Source organism: Zymoseptoria tritici, chromosome 4, assembly GCF_000219625.1.
Source record: "Zymoseptoria tritici IPO323 chromosome 4, whole genome shotgun sequence".
Classification (NCBI taxonomy): Eukaryota; Fungi; Ascomycota; class Dothideomycetes; order Mycosphaerellales; family Mycosphaerellaceae; genus Zymoseptoria; species Zymoseptoria tritici.
In genome coordinates, this window is record NC_018215.1 from 2380944 (window position 1) to 2401958 (window position 21015).

The following is a 21015-nucleotide window of genomic DNA, read 5'->3' on the forward strand; positions in this document are numbered from 1 at the left end:
CCGTTCGCCATTTTGTGAGATCGTGCTTGGTTCAGATGTGCTCAGTTGTCGCAGCATGATCATGGCCGTCAGCTACGCTCATCGGAGGTCGGAGCTTCGGAACGGGCCGAAGTCTGACCGGGCTTGAATTTGAGTTGGATTCCTCAGACGAACTTCACTTCACTTTCACACCATGCCAGATGCGTTTTCAATGCGGTTCAGAGGTGCTCGTACTCGTATTTTGACTCTCTACCGGAGCTCATCCTCTCGTTGCTCACAGGACCGTCCGTGCCGTCAGCTTCGCAGCCATGGTGGAGCTTAAGAGGTACAGAGGCACGTGGCTTTCACGCAAGAAACCAATTTGCGCAAAGGTCTCCAGTTGAGCGGCTGCCACTCAAATCGCCGGCGGAAAGTCCCAATATGTCGCTTGCAATTCAACGCAAATCGCCCTGCTTTCTAGGAAAATTGGACCACCTACCAAGCTGGCCTTCGTCGCACCGCCCGATCGACGCTCATAATGTGCGATCTAACAGCACATGCCAAGCGCAGCTTCAAAGATTCTCCACCTACCTCGCATTGGTCACCACTTGTCGCTCACAGGAAAGCCTTGATGTGATCATGCTCCAATCCCAGTCCCTCCTCTTCCGTTGTTTCCTCCATCTGCACAGCCTTCGGACTCACCTTGCGCGTCGGCTCTGACGCAGTGCGCAGATGAGTCGGATTCATCTTCTGCAGCGCGCTGATACTCTCCTTTCTCTTCGCCACTCGCTGAACGAAGCTGCTGGAAATGGAGGTGTACTCACTCGAGGTATTCCCGGCGAGGGTGAAGGCGGCGTTGGTGTGTGAGATGTGCAGAGAGGTCGGGAGAAGCTCATTGGTGTCCGAGGCTTTCTCTCTTACTCCGAACTCTGCATCTGTTGCCGCAATGGCTTGGATTTTGGCAGAAGAAAACACTCCTTCGCTGAATGGCCAATCCAGATGCGACTCGATTGTTGCGCGTTTCTCGCGAGCCCTCTCTTGAATCGACTCCGCCGTAGATGAGTCACTCACTGGAGTTTCGACGCTGAATGCCGTGGCAAACTTCTTGATGGACTCCTTCGAGCTGATGTTAGCAGATGGACTGGCCAAAGTGACCGAGTGCGGACGTACCTTGTAGAGCTCTCGAAGGGCTCTGGCTTCGGTGCGCGCCTTCTCCGCTTGCAGCTCCGCGTTTCGACCGGCCTTTTCGTGGAACCTGACAGCATCTTCGTGATGGCGTGCGATCGACTCTACAGCTCTGACTTTCTTCATGAGTGCACCGAGCTCGTTGAAGCTGCTCTCTTCGTCGGAGTGCATACTGTGTGAGTATCATGCAGCTTTAGGATTGTTGTTGTTGGTGAGCTGCGTTTGAGGAGGGGCGCGAAGTGACGATTTCGGATGACGTGCTTTTTGTGGTTGACAAACGGCGCAGATTACCGTGAGCTCGCTTTGATTCACTCGCAGAACAATGGGCGTCGGCATCGTTCAACACCAGAGCGTACTGGTTACCTAAGGCTTCTTTGCGCACGCTGACACACCACCATAGTTCACTACTGACATCTAGCAAGACCTGCGAACAAGCGGGTCCGATAGGATGGCTCTCGGCCCAGAGAGGAAGTCTTTGACAGTGCCAGAGTGGCCACTGTGCTGATTCATCGCGCCTACGACCAACTCGATGTGTTTTGCACACTGCACATTCGCCGGCCACATCGTTATCCGCGAGCGGAGTACTCGTCGATACTGCAAGCCGGGGTCCTGCGCCAAAGGTCGTCATGAGGCTGATGAGGCGACGCCATGCAAACCAAAGAGGCCAACGTCGGCATAGCCTCTCCAGAAGTTTCACCCGGGCGACGCTCAAGGAGTGCAGTGGCTTACCGCCACAGGCGTTATCCAAGCCAGTGTGCGTGTCCACAGGGTGCCATGGCTTGCCACTTCGCCATGCTACGCAAGACCAAGAGTCCATTAAAGCCTGGACGAAAGCCTGGACGAAATGAGTTTTTCGACACGCCTTTGTCCTGAATGTTGCGGCTCGACAGCCACCGACCCTTGCCCCTCACGTATTCTGTGGATCTGGAGTAATTCTGTCTATCTCAGCAGCAAGCCACCAGAGCCACAATGCAACTCGGCGTCTTCCAGATGCGCTCGTGGGAGCGCCTTTACGCCCTGGCAGAGGATGGGCTCACACTGGACAAAGTCGCCGACCAGTCCGACTACCAGACCAGATGGTCTATCGCCAACAACGGTTACTATTTTTCGGTGCCATTCGCTGGTCTTGTCGCGCCTGCTGCGCACAACTTCGTTATTGTGAGTCCAGTCCAATAGCCCGGCCCTGTCATGAATGCAAACTGACACTCGTTCCAGAACTTCATGTCCAACCGTTCCGCTGAGAATCCAGGTGGTGTCCTCACCCGTGATGTCCTCGAGCAATTCTTCGGTGTCACCGGAGAGCCAGGCAGCTTCGTGCACAACAGAGGTCAAGAGAGAATTCCGGAAAATTTCTACCGCCGATCCAGCAGCATCCAGTACAGCATCCCGGCCGTGCTCGCCGACGTTCAGGTCAACAATGCAATGGACCCGGGAATCGTTCGCTTCGGTGGCAACACAGGAAATGTCAACTCCTTCACAGGCGTCGACATCACCGATCTCACTGGAGGAGCCCTCAACGGAGCTTCACTCTTCGAGGGCAACAATCTTGCTTACTTCATGTTGCGGGCTTCGCAACAAGCCGTGCCTGATGCCGCTGACCCTGCTTTAGGTGCACTGGGCTCCGCTCTCAACTTCGTTACTTCGCAGATTGCGCCAATTCAGTCCAAGCTCAGCTGCCCTGAGCTCGGCAAGTTCAACTCCGCCTTCTTCAGCCAGTTCCCAGGTGCTAGCTACAAGGCTCAGGGCCAGAAGACTAGCTTTGTCGATTCACTTTGATCGAATGAAAGACCAAAGGCGGGATTGGACGAGACCTTGTCTCAAGGGGCCCGCGAGAACCGGGTTTGCTTTGCATGGTGATGATGATGCAGTACGATCATGACGGTCAGCTCAGATAATGAGAACCTGTACATAGCCACGAATTCTATGACCTAGAGTCTCGGAACATTGCGAAATTGCCCATGGCCCATTCGACTTCCATGTACAGTAGAGCGGTGATACTACCATGCTGTGTTGCAATGCTATCGTTCGTGACCGCCAGCGCCGAGCAGGGTGTATTCGCGCTACGTGTAGGACTGGTGGCATTCACATTCATCACACAGCGATGCCGTTGTTGGAGTTACCTGTCGCATCCGATGACTGACAGTGGTTAAAACAAGCTTCCAGCAGTAGTCTCTCATGACACAGGAGTGGACATTGAGATCGAGGGGATATTGACCAGGTAGATTGCGTATGTATCTGAGCGAACGATCTGGCATCGACCAAACTACAACTCATCGTGACCATCGTCCTCTGGCGCAACTTCTGGCACTGGATCTGCGGCCTCCGGTGCTGCAGGTTCCGGCTCTGCAGCATCTTGTGCTGGTTTCGCCGCCTTGAGCTCTTCACCCTGCTTCAAAATCTGAGCCCACATCTCATCGTTGATCTCGTCAAAGCTAAAGTCCATTCCATCAGGCATTTGACTCTTCAACTTTTCCTTCAACGCCGCGAGGTCCGGAGTGTCTTCCGCCTTGACTGGCTCGGCTGGAAGTTCGGCAAAGTCGACGATCAAGCCATCTGGCATTTTTGACTTTGGAGAGTCACCCATACGGATAGCATCGACCCAGTCTTCGAGTCCCGAGAGTCTGAAGTCCGCACCCTTGTAGTGCCTCCACCACGACCTCTTGCCGTTGGTAGCGATGATCTCGACCTCTGTTGGGGAAAGATCGAGCTGGGTTCGAAGAGCTTTTGCTTGGGCATTCGAAGCCGGAATTTGGTAGAATGGGAACAGTGTTCTCTTGGCCGACTTGTGCTTGTAGTGAAGGTCGCTCAGACTTTGGACAGCCTCGACAGTCTTCTCGGAAGCGCTGTCTTCAGGTAGCAGAGCCAGCACGCAGGTTCCAGCCTTGTCGTTGAGACATTTGTGCTGGAGCAAGAGTTCCTCTGCCAGCTGTGCAATCGACGGGGCAGGCTTGGGCAGATTGATCGGCTTCTGCTTCTGCTCTTGGTCAACTTCGGGACTGGGAGAGTCCGTAGGATTATCGACGATGGTTTCGTCGGTCTGGTAGGCGGCGTCCGTCTCGGCCTGCTTCGAAGCTTGTGAAGCCGAGGATTTCGAGAACTTGGAAGACGACGAAGCATCCTTGTCCTTCTTCTTATCGGTCTTTGGCTTCTTCTTGCTTGGGGCCGGGTCTGGGTTCGGTGTCGCTGCTTGCGAGAGGAACTTGACAATGGCTTCTTTCTTCAGCTCACCGTCGTATTTCACGGGCTCTTTTCCATCTCCGGGTAAGAGCATCAGTGTCGGAAACTTTGTGACACCGTACGCCTCTACAGCCTTGGTCTCCTTGTTCCTGACCTGCCCAACTTCCAAGCCATCCAAGAAGTCAATCGCAACTGACTTCAACAGTGCGCTGACCGTACCCTTGTCCGTGAACAGAAGCACCTTTGGTGTTGTACCTGCTGCCACCCAGCCTTCAATGTCCGAATCTTTCAATCTCTTGACGTGATTGGGGATCTTATCGATAACTGCATCCACGATACCCTTCGCACTGCGCTCCCCGTTGTAGTCTTCGACAACTGGCCTCCCAGGTTTCTTGCCAGGACGAACGATCTTGAGAGTAGGAAAGCCCTTGACTTCCATTCTGCCGCATAGCGGCTTGTTGGCTTCCTCATCGCAGTTCACAGCCGCGACCTTGGCCAGACCAGAGAGCGACTTGGCAGCTTTCTCGTATGCTGGCTTGAGGTTCTTGCAATGGCCACACCAAGGCGCGTAGAACTCGACAATGCTCGTGTGGTTCGACTTTGCGATCAGGTTGTCGTACGTTCGTGATTCGACTTGGAGGACAGGAGAGTCTTTCGTGTAGAAAGCATCGGCGCCATAGAGAAGGATAGACGCTGCAACAGCGGCGATCTGTGCTGACTTGACCATTGTGTTAAACCAATTGACAGAGAATCTTTCTGATTAATGGAATGTCGCGGAACGAACGTAAGTTGCAGGACATGTGTCCTCGAGGTTGGCTTTTTACATACTACTCATATGCAAGTTGTCCTTTAGATGGTGTCTCAAGCCTCACGATTCACCGAGAGCTTTCCCCGCAAAAGCTCGGGCCCACTTTCAGCTGCCAAATCGGCCTTGGCTGCTCTGTCTATCCTCCCGGTACCTTTAAAGCCCGTCTTCAGACCTCATCATTCACTTACCTGATACGTGCTTCTGCATGCGGAAGATCCTGCAGAACGTACCTCATTCCATTGGTCGCGATCCACGTATCTGCCGCAGAACATGGCCGCGGCTCTCCCAGCGAAGCTCAAGGCAGCAGCTCCAGATGTGCAAAGATTCGCAACGAGAGCAGCTCAATTGGAAAGGTTCAAGCCGATAGTGAGCTATTGGTGTAGGTGCTGCTGCTGCAGAAGTTGTTGCTCAAGGGACTGATCTTGCGCTAGGTGAGTACTACATCCTGCAGCAGATCCTATCGAAAGAACTGCACTCCAGCGATGAAGAATGCACGAATTACGCGATACAATTGATGGACAAGCTCGAGAAATACAAGGCGGAGAACTCTACAAACGACGCGGTGGTGGACGATGTAGCCGCGAAGGCGTACGTCGAGAACTTTGCGCTGGAAACGTTCAGTCGAGGCGATGAGGCACAACGGACAAACAAGGTCTCTAAGCAGACTGCAGATGCATTTCAGGCATCAGTGACGTTCATGGAACTCGTGAGCATATGGGGACCACTGGAGCCAGAGCTCGTCGCGAAGATCAAATTCGCCAAGTTCCACGCTCTGCGAATAGCAAAGGCAATCAAAGCAGGCGAGGACCCGAATGCATCCAATCCGGTGGTGGAACGCCCTGTGGAGCCGGTGGACATTGAGATGGACGACGGAATAGAGGCTGAGCTGAAGAGCATGGAGAACGATGCCGGAGTATACAGACCGCCGACAGTCGAGAGTGCGCCTGATAGTGGTTATCCGTCTCAGGGCCAGTCCACGCCGCATGCAGAGGCTATGGCACCACCTGCAGTCCCTAGTAGGACGCCGGACGAACACATATCGGCCAACTTGCCGGGTGACGCAGCCGTAAGTTCGAGCAGAGCGCCATCAATAGGAGGAGGCTACTTTCCAGCCATTCCCGGAGAACCGTCGAATACAAACGCTCAGCCACCGACTCCAAGCTCACCTCAAGCGCCATCGGATCCGGCCGACTTCTACAATACATCACCGCCCCGAGAGGCGGCTCATCCGACTCCTGCTGTCGGCGCACTTCCACAAGACCGTCCTGTTGCACCAACACCACATCATATGTCAACACAGCCAGCGAGGGCACCTGCACCAACGATATCTCAACCGATCTCAACGCTGCCTCCAGCTGGAGGTTACAAGACTGATGACGATTCGATTTTGGCCGCACAGAAACATGCGAAATGGGCGATATCGGCGTTGAACTTCGAAGATGCTGATACTGCGGTCAAGGAACTCAGGTTAGCACTGCAAAGTCTTGGTGCAAGCTGAAGTCGCACATCTTCTGGGCACTTCTTATGCTTGTCGAGTCGACGATGTCTCGAAGCCGAGTGTGCCGATTGGAAGGATCTCCTGCGTACGACGATCTCGGCTTTGTGCGCCGTGCAAAATTGTCGTCAACTCAAGACCAAGGCTTCGGTGGATCTCTATCGATCAATGTCGCACATATTAGACATTCGAGGCGGTGCCGGTTATGAGACCCTGGGGGCCATCTGTCAACGAGACCCAGAAGAGACGGCAGACACAGCTCAGAAAGGTACGCCTCCAAACTGTTGCATATACCGTTCGAGCTATCAAGGGTATCTCTGATTCGAAGCACGCGTATCGTGATCATTGCGTTGACGTCTCGGACGCCTGCGTCAACTCGTGCGCCTTGAGCACCAGAACTAGAAATCCACACCACCACGCCGCCATAACATTATTCCGTTCAATTGTCCGTCGTTCCAGTCTTTCTTGTTCTCCGGCCATCGCTCGATGCATCACTCCTTCCGCTCACCGATCAACCATATCAGAGCTCTCCAACGTGTGCGCAGGGGCATTCTATCCGCCAATGCATGGCTTTCGATCATCCAGTGAACCATCGCTGGCAGGCGTGGGTAGCGCCATGTCAAGGAGCGGACTGTCGACCGCACTGTAGACAGTGCCGGATGAGTCCTCTCTCGCTATCTGACACGGTTGCGGCCAGTCGGCAAGCTGGTCAGATGCCGAATCATCCCACTCGTATTGCTGCGAACCCGAGAAAGCTTCAGTCGTCGGCGGGCAGCCCCATGGTGCGAACGTCTCAGACTGCAGGCGGGTCGTGTTGATCGCTCGTTGTTGTCTGGATACATGGACCGGAACACCCTCAGGCAGCGAAGGTTTGCTGTGCGCTTGAAGAAGTTGGTATTCCTGTCCGACGGTACTCCCGATTCGTAGTCGAGCCAGTGACGCCGTTGCCTCCTGATCGGTGCCGAATTGGAGCACCCGGAGTACGGCGCTTGCTTGAGTCAGTTCTGACTTTTGCTCGGACAGCTCGTTGTTCAGATGCTGTCGTTTAGTCATGCCTTCGGACACGTCGTATACGCATTCCAGGTCGCGAGCGTGGCAGCGGTAGCAGGTTGGATGTCTTCCATTGCACTGTGTCCTTGAGTCAGTGTCAACGAAAGACTGCGGTCAATAGGAGGAGCAACGGACCTTCAGCTTCGACAGACGGCAAGCCGTGCATGCATTCGTCACTTGCTCTCTCTTCGGACCTCGCACCCCGTCTTTCGTCATCGAGCAGGACAGGCCCTGAGGGACCTGATGAAAATGTCGCAGTATAGCCGTCTCAGAGTATAGGCGGGAGAGAAAAGCAGTCCGCTCGAGCGTTCGTGTACAAATGAAGATCAAGCCATGTAGGCGAAACAATCAAGATGACCGACTCCCCGCCGGCAGTAGACTGAAGCGGACTGGCCCTGCACGGCACTGGCTACACTATGATCTGCGGCCAGAAGCCTAGAACACTGCTTGACCTAGGAGGTAACTTCTGTCACTGGCCTGCCAATCACCCTGTCGCAGACCTCCCGTCAACGTGCTCTCCGAGGGTTCTAATCTATCTCAACGATCGCTGCAATCGAAGCAGTCCATCAAGATCCAGAGGGAAGATCAAGGGTCCAGATGGCAGAGACAGGGCAGCCTGTCTAAAGTTCCCCAGCCACTGTGATCTAGAACGAAGCATCGAGGATGCCATCGAAGCACGGCACCGATGTAGCGGATGCGCAGCAGCTCGGCTAGAACACCCGCCTGCTGGGTTCAAGGCAGGGTCTTCGGGTTATCTCAAAAAACCTTGTTCATCGAGGACAATGTGACGCGTTTCTGAGAGGGATACCATCATCCGGTCTGCTCGGTTCTCGCTTCTTACATATTTGCCCATTGAGCAAGACATGAGCATATTGAGAATCACGAGCATTACGAGAATCACGAGCGGAAGTGATTGCAGGCATAGAATAGGCATGTTTGCGAGTTGAATGTTCGAGGACGTTGGGCAAATTGCGACACTTTCTTCACAACTTCCTCTTTGGGACAATTTCTTGGCGATCTCTCATCAACCACGTGGATTTTCTTTCGGTCATGTCGTTGTTCACATACCGAAAGACGACCACTTTCCTGCGCATCTCAGTCGTGTGAAGCTGACCTGGAATGATTGCCGTTGATTGGGAGGCAGATGGAAGCTACTGCTCATGTTCTTGGTCTGGCATTAGTCGGTCGAACACCGCCTGACACCCAAACGAATACAGTCATCCGTCTCGATCACTGCCAGGATGCGTATCTCGCTTGGAATTCATCGTCATACACAGCGTCCCATGAGCCGCGTACGATTCGCGGAGTCGACTTTCGCATTCGATAAGCATCACCACGCACAAGGAGCACGCTGGGGAACGGTTATCGAAAACAATCACTCGCTTCTGGCGTCGATCTGGGATGGCGTTGGTTTCTGGACAGTGCTCTGAGCTCGGCGGGCAGCTTGTCGACTGGCCAAATACTGACACGTGTCCTCCCGCATGGCGTCGAATTCTAGGCATTGCTCTGACCTCGAGACATCGCTTCGCCATGATATGAGCAAGTCCTGTCGAGGCGCACTCACATTGCGAGATACAGAGACAAACCGAACAGACACCTCGGGACCACTATGGCAAAGATGCCGCACGAGCGCGAGACGACCCACGAGCTCGTCCTCCAATCGAAGCCGGACAACTGAGAAAAGACATGGCACGCAGAACTCGCTTCAAAACGATACTCATCGATGCTCCTTGCTATTCCAGCACGTCCATCTCCGCTCGTAGCAAGAGACCAACCCTCAGCATCACCCTCTCCGGGGAGCTACCTGGCCTTTACGCCTCGTACTCCAACCCTTGACCCTCCTTCAATCCCTCCACCTTCAACTCCTCGCCCTCAGCCCGCTTATACACATCCCTCACGTCCACCGTCATCGACTCGAAATGCGAAGTCGCATCGTAAGACTTGCTGATGAACACGTTGTCCTTCGCACCGCTCTCGAGGGGCTCGTAGATCGGGATCGGAGGGCCCATGAATTGCTCCTCTATCCGTCCCAGACGTTCGAGTCCCGCTTTCAGTTCGAGGTGTTGGTTGGCTTCGGTTTCGGCGACGGTGCTGACGATGGCGATGTAGTAGCCCTTGGGGCAGACGTTGTGGTTGGAGCCGACGACGGCGATGTAGATGTCTGTGGGAGAAGTTAGCATTTTTAGTGGTTTTAAAGGATGGTGCGACATACCGTGCTTCCGGCCGCACTGGGACTGGGGGATGATCAATTGGAAGGAGTCAGAGTTGTCAGTCTTGTCGACTGGGTGGTTCAAGATGCAGATCGCCTTGAGGATGTGTCCGGTCACTCGGACCTTGTCTGGAAAGTACGAGGGATCCGCAATGATCTTCTTGCACTTGGTCTCGAACTTCATGCCCTCGCCCTCCTCGCCTCGCTCTTTCATCGTCGCCTTGATACCGGAAACCTTTCCACCTTCGTACTTGATCTCATCGACGTTGGTGTTGAGCATGTATGTGCCTCCGTAGATGGCACTGAGACGAGCGAAACCCTGAGGCAGCTCCCCCAATCCGTAGAGAGGGTAGATGTATGGGCTCTTTCCGTATCTGGCCATGCTGTTGACGTAGAGGCGGATGCGCTCGATGCAGTCCTTTGCCATTCCCTTGGCATCGACGTAGTCGTCTGTGGTGTAGAGTGCCATGCTGTGGCCGATGAAGTCGCGGGTGGTGGCCTCGAGGCCGTACTTATCGTAGACCTGTTTCATCGTGGTCTGCGAGAGGTTCATGCCTGATCATGCCCAGTTAGCAAATCGCTGCAGATCCCCTCCTCGTATCTCACTGACCATTGTGTGTGCTCGGGTTGTTCTCATCAAAGCCGCCCACCCACTGCAAGAAGTTCTTCGCCCTTCTCTTCTCAAACAGTCCCATCAACGGACTCTTCAGCGCCTCGGTAGCATCGCTAGGGACCTTGGCCACCGTCGCCTTGGCCCCATTGCCCTGTTGAACGTAGCTTCCAGCAACCTGCTTGAACTCAATGTATCGAGTGACATCCGTGCTGACCAGGATATTGGTGAGTTCTCCATTGGCCATCAACAACTTCGGCACGAGATCGATGTTCCAGTCGTTGGCCCGACCGTACTTCTTCCAGGGCTCCGTGCCCTTCTCGTAGTTTCCGTATTTCTTGAACAGAGCCTCGATATTGACGGATGCCGCTTCGCCGCCGTAGTGGTCGTTGCGGTCCATGTGCAGCACCTTCTTGCCCTTCACGGACATGACACCGCTGAGGATGCATTCCGTGAGTCCAGTGCCGAGCACTACGACGTCGTACTCCGGTGCGATTTCGTCCATGGCTGCGGTGGTCTGGGTACCGTGTGTGTGTATTGTGTGTGTGATCGAGATGCTGAGAGTGCGTGTGTTTACAACGATTGTCTTATGGTTCGAGCGGTCAACTTGCACGAGCTAAGGTATACTTTAGCGTGGGGTGAAACAGGGGTCCAAAATCATAGCTCCCTTGTAAATCGACCCCCACCAAGATCAACGACATCCGCTGCCTCTTGCTGTCACCATCTCCTGTACATCGATTGCGAAGGCTTTAGTCTCAAGGGCTCGGCATGGGCGGTCAAGCAGGCAAGTTATCTCGCGGGACGTTCGATTACGTTCGAGTCTTGACGGCAACGTTCTCGATCGAGGACCTCCAGATCACGACCGAAGCTCCGGAGAAGACAGCACTCACAATTGTATCCATATCTGAATAGTCAATTCCAGCTTCTAGTGTACTGCTCGTCCTGTCGTCGTTCACATCTAGGCTTTACCCATCTGCTACTCCGACCCAGCCGCCATACCAAAATCACTCCATCTACTCCCCCTCAAACCTCGCCCCATCCACATTCTGAATCCACAGCGCATACCACTTAACAACCTTCCCATGATTACTAACACTAACTCTCTCATCAACCGTATGAATCCTGCCCATACCCCAATCTTTCTCATTCACATATCCCGGCCCAAAGCGGAAAATATGCCTCGTCAAGTCCCAATAGTACCTTGTATCAGTATTACCCGTCATCAACGCCGGAGCGACAATCGTCTCCTCGCCGTACAGCGCTCTGATCGTCCCCGACAGCACAGCGTAGGGAGTCACGGCGTCGACATTCGTAGGCGTCACAGGCGCGACGTTGAGAGTTGTGTTGCGCGCGGAGAGCGAGATGGAGTTGTATGCCGCTTTGGTGCCGTCGAAAGCGTGTAGAGTGAGGTTGTGCGTTTTGGCGATCGGGTGGATGAGGGAAGAGAGGTGGTCGTAAACAATTTTTGGGGAGTCGCCGATGTTGATGCGGTGGTTGACGATGGCTGTGGCGGACTCGGGGAGGGCGTTGGTCTTCTTGCCGCCGGAGATAAGGTCAACGGCTTGAGAGGTTTGCATGAGGTATCTGACGTCGAGGCCGAGAGAGGCGGCTTCTTGTGCGAGGCGGTCGGTGTGCTTTTTGGCTGCAGGGCAAATGTCCTCGTCGGAGGAGAATTTGGCGTGGTGTTTCTTGAGGAGCTTCTTGAGTTTCTTGGGAAAGTCGGGAGCGTACTCGGCGCCGCATTGAAGAAAACCTAAGTATGGGTTCTCCTGTGCGAGGTAGGTCGGGTACTTGACGCTCTCGATCTTGGTGATGACCTCGCTCAGGATGCCGATGCTCGTGTGGTCTTGCGGGACAGAGGAGTGGCCTCCTGGCGTCCTCACCTCGATTTCCACATCGGTGTATCCCTTCTCAGCAACGCCAGGGACCGCATATCCCATGCCGAACGCTTTTTGGTATCCCATCCCTTCGTCCACGATAGCAGCAACACCATCATCTCCATACCGCTCATGCAAGAATTTCGACAAATGACCCGCTCCTTGGGCACCAGAGCACTCCTCGTCAAACCCGAACGACATAACAATCGTTCTCTTCGGCTTGAAGCCCGCATCAAGCAATACCTCCACGGACTCCATAATTCCCACCAGCGAATTCTTGCAATCCGACGCTCCTCTTCCCCAAACATTCTCTCCATCGAAATGTCCACTCCACGGCGGGTACGTCCACGAGTCCACCGTGTCTGGATCCACCGGCACGACATCCTGATGCGCCATCAGCACCAATGGCTTGAGGGCCTTGTCCGATCCATGCCAAGTATACAGCAGTCCATGCGTGTTGACTTTTTCCACCTTCAACTCCGAGTGGATGCGAGGGAATGTGGCTTCAAAGTACTTGTGCAGCGGGCCGAAGACTTCCCACCTTTTATCCTCGCCAATTGGGCCAAGATCATCGAAGGACTGCGTCGGGATTTGCACGGCGCCGGAGAGGCGGATGATGGAGGCGTTGACAGATTCAGGAGTGGAAAGGTACTCAAAGGCTTGCTGGAGCTTCTCGTCCTGAGCGGGGAAGAGGGCGGGGACTTGCTGGCACTTTGGCGTGGAGGAGCTGAGAGGCGACTCGGAGGATGGGAATGGGAAGAGTGAGGCAGCGGCGGCGCTGGAGTAGAATAGCGTCCGTAGACCGATGAGCACAGCTGCGGCAATGGTCGCTTTGCGGAGGGCGGAGTGTTTATGAGCTGGGCGAGATGCGATGGGCTCCACCGAGGTGGGAAGAGTCGATTTCTCCATGCTGGATGGCTGGTGAAGCTCAATGTGATGAGATGTAGAGGGTGTAGAAGATGGGAACGGGAAGAGGATATGCGAGAACAAGAAGGAAAGCAATGATCAATGCACCTACTCGATGGATCAATGGAGGTCTTCGCACCTTCCTATAGCGTACAAGAGTCCCGCCGATGAGGTTGCGATCGAAGATGGCGATAGCACGCGGTCAACGCATGGCATTGGCGGGCAAGCTCACGGATCTCGGCAAGGCCTCCGACGTCGGATCAAGCTTTGGTCCACCAAGAGCCTCAATGGACGAGGAGGCTTGTGTGTGGTACTTCGGTTGGTACTTGAATGCATAATCTGTCTTGTCGTTGCAGGAGGAGAGCTTCGTTCTCATCAATTTGTGGGATAAGCGCCAGGGGCGCAATGTTGGCGCTCTCACCCTCGCAGAGTCCATTCACCCTGCTTACCCGATCGCTATGCTTCCATGGTATCTACCTTTTCTGTGCACACATCGTACAGAGACTTCCCTCGTCCCTCATGAATCATGATGATCCTCATGAACCCGCAACCCTCACATCAGTTCCATCCCTCATATCTACTGCATCCCCAGAGCCTGCAAGCCACTCACGACCTCCTTCTCCGCCCTCCACTTCTCTAGCCTCCTCTTCACCTCGTCCGCCAACCCGTCTAGTTGTACTTCCACACCATCCTTCTCTGGGTGACCCTCCGGCAGTCCCATTTCCTTCACCTTACACATTCCCTTCGCCTGCTCTTCCTCGCCCAGGATCACCACGAACGGCACGCCCAATGTCTCCGCGGCCTTGAACTGCTGCGGTAACTTCGGCTTGATCTTCAACTGCAACTCCGCGTTGATGTCCGCGTCCCATAGCTTCTTCACCACAGTTTGTCGCTCCGGCCACATACCTGTGAAACCCTTGCCACCGAACGCCATGACGTAGACATCTGCTGCCGAAAGACGTGGTTGAAGTGATGCTGATGCAGCGGCAAGACGTTGCTTTGTGATGCTGAAGATGCGTTCCACGCCGAAGGAGATACCAACGCAGGGGATTTGCTGCTTGCCCGAGAACATGCCGACGAGGTTGTCGTAGCGACCTCCTGCTGCGACAGAGCCGACGCCGACGGAGGGATCGTTGGACCGGTCTTCATCTGCATCGACGGGCTTTCTGGGTTTTGATGAGTCGGGTTTTGATGAGTCTTTTGATTTACCTGCGGAGCCTTCGGTGATGACCTCGTAGATGACGCCGGTGTAGTAATCGAGACCGCGGGCAAGAGACATGTCGAAGGAGATGTTCGGCATCACACCCCAAGGTTGAAGGTATTCAAACAGCAGTGCCATGTCTGCGAGACCGGCACTCGCGGAGGCATTGGCCGCAAGCTTCTCGTCCTTTTGTAGTTTCTCAAGCAAGTCGACGCCGCCTTTCTGCACCGCATACTCTCCTATCCGATCTGCCACCTCGGGATCAAGGCCCTTCTCTTCTGTCATCTCTTTTCGCACCTCTGCCCACGGCAGTTTGTCCAGCTTGTCTACCGCCGATGAAATCGTTCGCAACTTCTCTTCCGGAACACCACACACCTCGAAGATACCGTCAAGAATCTTGCGGTGGTTGATCTTGATCGTGTACCTCCCATTCCATCCTAGCGCCTCAAAGACTTGTGATGTGATTGTCAGAACCTTGCTGTCCGCTGCCATCTGGTCGTACACTCCAGCCATGTCGAAGTCGCATTGGTAGAATTCGCGCATACGTCCTTTTGTCATAGCAGGCTGATCGCGTCGGTAGACTTTCGCAATCTGGTATCGAGAGATGCTGGAAACACTGGAGTTCATGGCGAGCCATCGTGCGAACGGAACAGTGAGATCGTATCGGAGGGAGCAGAGTTCGCCGCCTTGGTCGGCAAGGTCGTAGATGAGTTTGCTGTCTTCGCCATACTTGCCCGAAAGAATCTCCTTCAGCTCAAAGACAGGTCTGTGAAAGTCAGCGGGTGCACAAGTGTGATCGTGAAAAAGTTGACTCACGTATCGATCGTCCGACCACCGTGACGCTTGAAGACCTTTTTGATTGTGTCGAAGATTTGGTCGCGGATAACCATGTCAATGCCATCCCAATCTTTGGTGCCCTTGGGGACTTTGAGCTGGTAGCTCGTCTTCTCGGCCTTCTCTTTAACCATGGTTTCGTTTTCGAATATGCGTGAGGTATAGAAGCGGGGCGAGGTTCGGAACGATCGTTTGAATAAAAGGAAAGACGAGGCGCGAAAGGTTCGGAAGATGCAGTGATTCATGCAAATGAGTGTGTGGTGGGAGTTGGTGGAGAGAAGTTGAAGTCGAGGATATTTTGTTTCGTGAATGACTGGGCTGAGGTGGACAGCTCAAAGAACCAAAACCTTCGTCACTTCCAGCAAAACGTCGGCCCCCTCGTGGCCCCACCCGAAGTTCAACCGGGCACGGCCGCTTGCTTCAGGTACATCCAAACGCATACCAACAACTCTATGTACATGATTGTTCTTGATCATCGTTGTTTGATACTCCCTTAGAATGCAATGGCAGCACATTCGGCCGCAAAGGCCATCAACACACAGGAACTCACCGACAAGGCTCGCCGAGAACTACTACATCATCTCGAACAAGTATGTATGCCCTCCCATCCAACCCCGGCACACTACTCACAGCTATACAGGTCCGAGGCAAGAAGAACATAGTCTTGGAAAGGTCACTCGCCGGTACTATCGGTCTCATTGTCAAGTTCAGCACGCTCCAAGAATATGGCGTCGACAAGCCTTTCTTCCTGGAAAACCACAACATCGACTCGAGCCAACGAAACATCGTCTTCGTGGTCCGTGGAGAGAATGCCAACAAGATCCGCATGGTCGCGGAGCAGATCAAGCTCGTACGAAGCGAGAGCAAGATCGATCATGACTTTACCATCATCTGGGTGTCTCGACGGACCATGATCAGTGATATGATTCTCGAGGAACATGGAGTGCTGGGAGAGGCCAACATCACAGAACTCGCCTTGCACTTTGTCCCGCTGGAGCCGGACCTGCTATCGTTGGAGCTGGAAGATGCATTCAGTGGTCTTTGTTTGTTGAAAGATCCCTCGAGCATCTTCGCCTCTGCCAAAGCTCTGATGCTACTACAGAAGCAATATGGCCTCTTTCCTCGGATTCTAGGCAAAGGTGACAATGCACAACGGCTGGCCGAACTTCTCCAACGCATGAGAAAGGAAGAAGATGTCAATGCCTCTGCAGACCCCAACACCGCCTACCTCGCTTCCTTCGGCCTCAGTCCAAGCTCCCTCGTCGAAAACCTCATCATCATCGACCGCGAGATCGACTTTCCCACCCTCCTCTCCACCCAACTCACCTACGAAGGCCTCATCGACGAAATCTTCGGCATCACCAACAACAACACGGAAGTCGACTCCTCCATTCTCGGCGGTGCAGCACCGACCCAACCCCAACAACAAACCAACTCCACCCCGACCGCCGCCACCAAACGCAAAGTCCTCCTCGACAGCACCGACAAACTCTACCCCTTCCTCCGCGACGCCAACTTCGCCACCGTCGGCCCCTCCCTAAACCGCACCGCCCGCCGCCTCGCCTCCGACTCCGAAGCAATGCACAGCAAAGACCAAACCGTCTCCGACCTCAAAGCAATCGTCCACTCCAAACTCCCCACCTACCAAGCCGAATCCGCGTCCCTGAAGATCCACACCTCCCTCGCCGAGGAGATTCTCAAACACACCCGCTCCTCCACTTTCCGCTCCCTACTCGACATCCAGCAAAACCTCCTCGCAGGCACAGACCCAACCTCCCTTCACGACGCCCTCGACGAACTCATCGCCCGCGCCGCCCCTCTCCCCACCGTCCTGCGCCTTTTATGCCTCATGTCCTCCCTCTCCAACGGCCTTCGTCAGCGGGATCTCGATCACTTCAAACGCCAAATCACACAAGCCTACGGCTATCAACACACCCTCACCCTCTCCCGACTCGAAAAGATGAACCTCCTCTCCACTCGGGACAGCCACAGAGGCTACCTGAACCCCATCGGCGCGGCTCTCGGCACCACAGCGACAGACTGGCCCTCCCTTCGCAAAACACTAAATCTCTGGTCCGATGACGTGCAAGAAGACGACCCGGTCGACCCATCATATGCCTTCTCAGGCTACGCTCCGCTCTCCGTTCGGCTAGTCCAAGCCATCCTTCAAAAGTCCGCTCTCCTCAACCCTCCCTCTTCCACATCCAAAACATCCAATCCCCCTGCCCCTACCACCCCCTCATCAACCGCCGGTGGCTGGACATCTTTCACAGACCCCCTCTCCCGCATCCGCGGCGCGACAATTGACATCTCTCAATCCGGGCACAGCAAAGACATTTCCCAAGCAAAGCAGACTTTACGGGCAGGAGCGAAAGAAGGGCCGAAAGTTTCAATCGTGTTTTTCTTGGGTGGCGTGACGTACGCGGAAGTCGGGGCGTTGAGGTTGGTGAGCAGGCAGATTGAGGAGGCGAGTGGGAGGAGGATTGTGGTTGCTACGACGGGGATGATTAGTGGAGGGAAAGCTGTTGGGGCGGCGGTGGAGAGGAGGGGGGTGATGTAGTTGTAGAGGGAATAGTGGGTAGTGACAGCACCAAGGGGAGGGGTTGGGAAGGAGTAGTTCAAGAATGTTTCCATTTACAAAAAGCCTGTTCTGTGGCCGTACGCATCTCCTCCCAGCTATCACTTCAAACGCCGTGCGCAGTATCGATTCCTCCCTTCTTCTACGCGGTCTTCTCTTCCCCTTCTCATCGTCCTCATCTCCTTATCTCGTATCTCTTCCCCTACTTCCTCGCCGTCGGCCCACTCACACCCGCTCCAATCACGCTCGGCAACTCCTCACTGCCCATCTCCCAAACGCTTCCTACTGCAAATCCCACCAGCCCCATCATCGCAATGGTGAACAGTGCAATCAACCAAAACTCCACACTCACGTCCTTCTTCTGACACGCCGGTCCCGCCCATGTTGTCGTCTTCTTTCCATCTGCAGACTTGGTCGCTACACAAGAGCAAGAGTAGCAGTCCAGACCGTTCGAGCCACGGTCAGGATCACGGTAAGCTTTGCGACAAGTTCCGTGACCGGTGCAGTTGCGAGTTGTGGACTCGCAGGCGGAGAGGGAGGTGAAGCACGCCGGGAGGATGCCGCGGAGGGGTTCGGAAGACGAGTTGGAAGACGAGTGGTTGGCGGAGGCGTGGAGTGCTGGGTGGGAGCCAGAGGACAGAGAGGCGTGGGCTTCGGAGAGGAGTTTCTCGGGGACGGAGCGTTTGGTGTTCAGCTTGGGGAGGGTGTAGGTGCCCCATTGGAATTTTGAGGTTGCGGTCGAGGAGGTGTCGAGAGGGGTGGTGAGGGTCGTTATGCAGTAGCTCTCTTTGACGAGGCGGTTGAGCTCGGAGGTAAAGTGCGAGGAGGAGGTGGTGAGGAAGAAGAGGGGGGAGGACATGTACTGGATGGATTGGAGGCGATCCAGGAGGATCTCGTCGGAGAGCTTCAGCAGTTGCTTGGGGTCGGATTGTCTCGCGAGGTCGAGCATTAGGCCTCGAATGGCGGAGGAGGCGGGCGCGGGGGATAGGTCGAAGGAGGTGTATGATGATAGTGCTGCGACAAGGTGTCAGTACTACGATCCTTGGCTACATGCGATTCTGTATCTCACCCTCAATATGCTCCTCGCCCTCGTATAATAGGAAGGCCTTCCTCTCACAGCCCGCTGCCTTGTCCGCAAACATTGGAGTCTGCAGGCCATAGTCGTTGATGGCATCTATCACGTCGTCTTGCTCCAAGTCTGCATTGTGATAATCCTCCACGCCTGTCCGCTGTGCTAGCACCAGTCTTGCCGCGACGGGCGACACATCTCTTGATTGAACGTCTCGTTGTTGCGGGTCGTGAATGTGAATGCGTGCGGTCGAGGCGGAAGCCAGATGCGCAAGGGCCGGCAGTATCGTAGAGGCGGAGAGCTTCATCGTGGAAGCGGGATGCGTGTGTGGACGAGATGGAAGAGAGGGCAGATGGTCGTGGTGATGGCTTCGGTCTGTCGTCTCTCGTGTAGTCCAGTCCAGTATCTGTCTCAAGCTCACTCTCGATCAGCCGGCCTTGGCTCCGCTCTGCCGCCACCCCCAGGGCATCGTCTTGACGTCTTGCGGCCTGGCTTGTGGTCATTCGTCACTCTTCGAACTTCACTTTGTCTCTCTCTTTCTACCTCACCTAAGACCACAACAAACATTCACGATTCTCACGACATGCGATGACCTGACCTCCCAGTTCGAGCACTCCTCACCACCATCGACAAGACACCGACAACTCGACGATTCACCGCCACGATGTATCGACTACCACGAGCCTTCCGACTGCGCCAGCAGCAACCACTAATATCACGGACAACACCCTCAATACACATTGCTCGCGTCCCTCAAAGACGAACGATCTTCCTCAAATCTCGCCACCAAACACAACCTATCCAACTCCAAGCCGTCCGATTCCGCAAACCCTCCTTCTTCGCTTTCAGCCGACAGGTCCGCGTACTCCTCTGGCTCGGCGTGCCCGGACTATGGATGCTCATGTTCTCACAATACTTCTCCGTCGAGATTGTCGACGACTCAAAAGCAGACTCGAAGAAGCCCGCTTCCTCAATACTCTCTGAAGGCGACGATGAAGAGGAGGAGGAGGAGAGCTTCTTCATTCCCATGACATGGGCCGTGCCGGTCGCTCGTGAATTCTACAAAGGATCCGATCCGGAATGGCAAGAGTTTGTACGCATCGCAAAGGACAAACCTCGACATCAGAAGATCCAAACAGATTTGGCGCAAATGGTGCACGCAGGGAGCATGAAACATCCACGAGTCGCGGCGATGCTGGGAAAGGACTCGAAGATTGGGAAATACTGGTTGGACATCTCATTCCCAGATGGTCCGCCGCAAGAGTTTGAGAGGAAAGGGCTGGAGATTGGGGACGATGGCATCTACTGGAGCGCTGAGAGGATCAGCCCAGAGGACCAGCATCGCCTAAAACGAGCACTGGTCCCCACCGCCGCGGCAAGCAGTCTCTACGCTTCCGTCAGCGTATTCACAGGCATTCAGTATCGGCGATTGAAACAATGGCTAGGCTGGGAAGGCGTCAACCCCATGAGTCCAGAGGAGCGATACAAACACGCCATCGAAATGTTCCAGCGCCAACAAAATGGCCGCGACGGAAACGGCGGATCAGCGCAGAAAATGCCACAACCCGGCCCCGACGCCGCTGCTTCAACATCCGCCACAAGTCCGGACGCCAACACAACGCCTGAGCCCTCCCCCTCCATCTCCAAAACCCTCCCCTGGCTACCTCTCCCCTCTGTCCACTTCTCGTCTGACCCCTCTTCATCCTCCGACATTCCCATCGCGCTCTCCGCTTTCGCGACCACATTACAAAAACAATGGAATCCAAAGAAGCAGGAGCCGCCCAGGGGTACGTTCGTGGTGCAAGGATTGGTGGAGGTACGAGGTGCGAAAGGCGGGATGTTGTTCGATGTGAAGAGCTGCTATGATCCGAAGGCGGGCAAGTTTGTGGTGGTGAATGCCAACTTGAGGAGTTTTAAGAGGTGGAACCAGGCTCCAAGGGGTGGGCCGTAGTGTCTGGGGGAGGGGAGATCAAGGGTTGTTTTCGGTTTGTCTGGGAAGCGATTTAGCGTTCTGAGCGTGATATAGTCTTTCATGGGAGACGTCAGGTGGGTGGCGCG

General features: G+C 54.7%; 11 protein-coding genes across 11 annotated transcripts; 4 read left to right on the plus strand and 7 right to left on the minus strand.

Annotated features, from left to right (window-relative positions):
- Positions 1-573: 573 nt before the first annotated feature.
- MYCGRDRAFT_92813 (uncharacterized protein) lies at positions 574-1314 on the minus strand (the record flags this gene model as incomplete). The annotated part of the gene is made up of 2 exons (XM_003853217.1): positions 574-1074; positions 1129-1314. 2 exons carry the CDS (start codon positions 1312-1314, stop codon positions 574-576), a joined length of 687 nt encoding a protein of 228 aa, XP_003853265.1.
- A 798-nt stretch (positions 1315-2112) lies between these two features.
- MYCGRDRAFT_92814 (uncharacterized protein) lies at positions 2113-2919 on the plus strand (the record flags this gene model as incomplete). The annotated part of the gene is made up of 2 exons (XM_003853075.1): positions 2113-2301; positions 2359-2919. 2 exons carry the CDS (start codon positions 2113-2115, stop codon positions 2917-2919), a joined length of 750 nt encoding a protein of 249 aa, XP_003853123.1.
- A 760-nt stretch (positions 2920-3679) lies between these two features.
- PDI (protein disulfide isomerase) lies at positions 3680-5144 on the minus strand (the record flags this gene model as incomplete). Its single annotated transcript, XM_003853216.1, has 1 exon — positions 3680-5144. A coding segment is annotated over one exon (1368 nt), but the record flags the coding sequence as incomplete, so codon positions are not given.
- Positions 5145-5310: 166 nt separating this feature from the next.
- On the plus strand, positions 5311-6626 carry MYCGRDRAFT_100038 (uncharacterized protein; the record flags this gene model as incomplete). The annotated part of the gene is made up of 3 exons (XM_003853076.1): positions 5311-5507; positions 5560-6368; positions 6429-6626. 3 exons carry the CDS (start codon positions 5399-5401, stop codon positions 6624-6626), a joined length of 1116 nt encoding a protein of 371 aa, XP_003853124.1.
- Positions 6627-7175: 549 nt separating this feature from the next.
- On the minus strand, positions 7176-8607 carry AFL-R (aflatoxin regulatory protein; the record flags this gene model as incomplete). Its single annotated transcript, XM_003853215.1, has 3 exons — positions 7176-7751; positions 7809-7913; positions 8515-8607. 3 exons carry the CDS (start codon positions 8605-8607, stop codon positions 7176-7178), a joined length of 774 nt encoding a protein of 257 aa, XP_003853263.1.
- Positions 8608-9379: 772 nt separating this feature from the next.
- MYCGRDRAFT_71522 (uncharacterized protein) lies at positions 9380-11057 on the minus strand (the record flags this gene model as incomplete). The annotated part of the gene is made up of 3 exons (XM_003853214.1): positions 9380-9834; positions 9886-10437; positions 10493-11057. 3 exons carry the CDS (start codon positions 10995-10997, stop codon positions 9485-9487), a joined length of 1407 nt encoding a protein of 468 aa, XP_003853262.1.
- Positions 11058-11505: 448 nt separating this feature from the next.
- MYCGRDRAFT_71524 (uncharacterized protein) lies at positions 11506-13340 on the minus strand (the record flags this gene model as incomplete). The annotated part of the gene is made up of 1 exon (XM_003853213.1): positions 11506-13340. The coding sequence occupies one exon, from the start codon at positions 13276-13278 to the stop codon at positions 11506-11508; it is 1773 nt and encodes a 590-aa protein (XP_003853261.1).
- A 512-nt stretch (positions 13341-13852) lies between these two features.
- MYCGRDRAFT_40027 (histidine--tRNA ligase) lies at positions 13853-15444 on the minus strand (the record flags this gene model as incomplete). Its single annotated transcript, XM_003853212.1, has 2 exons — positions 13853-15242; positions 15293-15444. 2 exons carry the CDS (start codon positions 15442-15444, stop codon positions 13853-13855), a joined length of 1542 nt encoding a protein of 513 aa, XP_003853260.1.
- A 343-nt stretch (positions 15445-15787) lies between these two features.
- Positions 15788-17870, plus strand: MYCGRDRAFT_71532 (uncharacterized protein; the record flags this gene model as incomplete). The annotated part of the gene is made up of 2 exons (XM_003853077.1): positions 15788-15900; positions 15951-17870. 2 exons carry the CDS (start codon positions 15814-15816, stop codon positions 17868-17870), a joined length of 2007 nt encoding a protein of 668 aa, XP_003853125.1.
- Positions 17871-18090: 220 nt separating this feature from the next.
- Positions 18091-19319, minus strand: MYCGRDRAFT_109278 (uncharacterized protein; the record flags this gene model as incomplete). Its single annotated transcript, XM_003853211.1, has 2 exons — positions 18091-18902; positions 18958-19319. 2 exons carry the CDS (start codon positions 19262-19264, stop codon positions 18091-18093), a joined length of 1119 nt encoding a protein of 372 aa, XP_003853259.1.
- Positions 19320-19555: 236 nt separating this feature from the next.
- On the plus strand, positions 19556-20608 carry MYCGRDRAFT_104291 (uncharacterized protein; the record flags this gene model as incomplete). Its single annotated transcript, XM_003853078.1, has 1 exon — positions 19556-20608. A coding segment is annotated over one exon (987 nt), but the record flags the coding sequence as incomplete, so codon positions are not given.
- Between the last annotated feature and the right edge of the window lie 407 nt (positions 20609-21015).